Source organism: Barbus barbus (assembly GCF_936440315.1).
Source record: "Barbus barbus genome assembly, chromosome: 46".
Lineage (NCBI taxonomy): Eukaryota > Metazoa > Chordata > Actinopteri > Cypriniformes > Cyprinidae > Barbus > Barbus barbus.
The window spans coordinates 24962815-24965314 of record NC_136724.1 but is presented as its reverse complement, the minus strand read 5'-3'; the positions used below and the strand labels follow the sequence as shown (position 1 = coordinate 24965314).

At 42.2% G+C, this 2500-nt stretch overlaps 1 protein-coding gene across 1 annotated transcript in view; it reads left to right on the top strand.

The window, feature by feature from the left end:
- Nucleotides 1-2500, top strand: part of LOC306865333 (uncharacterized protein) — a gene marked incomplete at its 5' end in the record, with an annotated part of 51251 nt that overhangs the window by 43066 nt on the left and 5685 nt on the right. The window contains 4 exons of the mRNA XM_079409875.1: nt 1-81; nt 348-519; nt 1688-1780; nt 1879-2010. The exon at nt 1-81 is cut by the window's left edge and continues 24 nt beyond it. Of these exons, the coding sequence (XP_079266001.1) occupies nt 1-81; nt 348-519; nt 1688-1780; nt 1879-2010 (478 nt within the window). The remainder of the gene's footprint in view (nt 82-347; nt 520-1687; nt 1781-1878; nt 2011-2500) is intronic.

Genomic DNA, 2500 nt, shown 5'->3' with positions numbered 1-2500 from the left:
GAGGTCAAAGGTCGCTGCTGCTCAGAGTTGGATACGCCTGAAATGAGGCGTGTGCGAAAATCTCAGGACACTGTTTCCATGGTAGCAGGACCGCGGCGACGCTTGCGTGTGACATCACCGCATTAACACGTGACTGACACGCCACACGGGTGAAGAATGATAACACGCGTGTGCTCATAAACACTCATGGGCTTATCAGAGACCAAACCACACCGTAACACACACCTGCAATGTGTTTGCATGAGAGTGTGTGTGTGTGTGTGTGTGTGTGTGTGTGTGTGTGTGTGTGCGTGTGTGTGCGCGCGCGTGTGTCTGTATATGAGTGTGACGTTCTCTCTCTCTCTCAGGCGAAGTATCACGAGGAGTTCGAGCGCTCGCGAGGTCGAGGCGCCACACACACCCTCGACGAGCAGCACATGGCACGTCTCCATGGAGACCAGGTGATGGGCGTCAGCGATGGTTACCATGGCGTCCAGCCGCAGGTGGTTGAGATAGACCGCAGATCAGCAGGAGCCGCTGGTTAGTCCATCACAAATACAGTTATTTATAATATTAATATGATTCTCTCTGACTTTATTGAACTTCATGTGAAGTTTTAGACATTGTTTGCAGCAGACGGATGTTTGATGTTCAGCATGTTGATGTGGCACACAGACATAATTCATTATCAGCTATGATTTGATTTGTTGAATTGATTGGTTGTTGCAGGCTGACGTGAAGGTTGTTTTCATTGTTTTCATCTCTGAACATGTTTTGTAGCTGAAGTTTGGCTCTTCATCAGTTATTAGGGATGGGAAGATTTTTCAGTTTTTCTGAAAGAAGTCTCTTCTGCTCAAGGCTGCATTTATTTGAACAAAAATGCAGTAAAAGCAGTGAAATAGTATTACAAATCTGTTTTCTATGTGAATTTAGCCACTGTGTTGAATAAATGCCAGGGGTTGTGTTTGTTTTCTTCTAAAGAGATGAAAAGTAAGCAGATCTAGCAGTTTTTAGAGCTGTTCTATAAGAAGTACTTTCCCTCCATGCAATACAAAATACCTCTAGTTTTGTTTTCTTCCAGCTGAACTCCAAGGCATGAGTGTGCTCGTTATAACACAGTATCGGACTGTTTTCCTTAATCTTCTTTAAGCGTAAAGGAGCAACTAAAGTGCTACAAAAGAGAGAGAGCATATAGTTTCTGTTTCAACATCAAGTTTTTCTGAGCTATTGGATTTGCTGAGGAATTGAGACAAGTCAGGAAGATTATTTACAATTTTCAGCATCATTACATCATTACTGTAAAGATTAATCATTACATTAATCTTCAGTGTCACGTGATCTTCAGAAATCATAATAATATACTGATTTACTGCTCAACAAACATTTCTGATTATTAGCAATGTTGAACACAGTTGTGCTGCTCAATATTTTTGAGGAAACTGTGATACATTTTTTATTTTTCAGGATTCATAGATGAATAGAAAGTTCAAAAGAACAGCATTTATTTGAAATAGAAATCTTTTGTAACATTATAAATCACTTTTGATTAATTTAATGTGTCCTTGGTGTAACAAAAGTATTTATTTATAAAAAATAAAAAAAATCTCATTGACCCCAAACCTGTGACCACTAGTACACGACACATATTATCCTGAAGCTGCTGATTGATCAAATCACCTTGACCTTTGACCTGTGTGTTGTGCTGAAGAGCTGAAGGTCTGGAGGACTGATCCGGGATCCATCTTTGACTTTGATCCGGTGGAGGACAATATTCAGTCTAAAAGCCTGCACAGGATGACGGGTACAGCAGACGCACGACAGCCGCTGTACACTGACCCTCAGCCGCTGGTTATCTGTGTGTAACGTGTGTGTGTGTGTGTGTGTGTGTGTGTGTGTTAGAGCGTGTCAGCCGTGCCCCCCAGCAGCCGTCTGCGCAGTCGGTGTGCAGTTCTCTGGGCTCAGAGCTCTGGGCCGATCGCAGCGCATCCGTCTGCAGCAGTGCGTCTGCATCGCAGGACCGATCCGCTTCAGGCAAGATCACGGATCAGTAGGGCTGGGTCTCCTTTCAATTTCATCAATTCCGATTCTTATTGATTCTCAGTTTCGATTCCAGTGTGGTTAAAAAAAATGATGTTAAAGTCAAACATTTAATTGCTGCTGAATACCATAAACAAAAATCAGGCGGCTACATAAAAACTGGACTCGATTAAAGTGCCCCTATTATGGGTTATGAAAGGTTCATATTTTGGTTTTGGGAGTCCTCAACAACAGGTTGACATGCATGCAAGCTCAAAAAACACTTTTATTTTCTTATAATGTGCATTTATTTTTACCTTATTTGCTCAACGACTCATTTTTCCAAACCCCTCCTTTGCGTGACGCTAATCTGTGGTGATTGGTTGATTTAATTTAAAGCAGGGTTTGTGAGCTCAGTGCTGCTTTGTGTACAGCGGTACCAGGGAAACAGACATTTATAATGCCCCAAAAGCGCACCTAGTGGCAACAATATGCTAATGTTTGA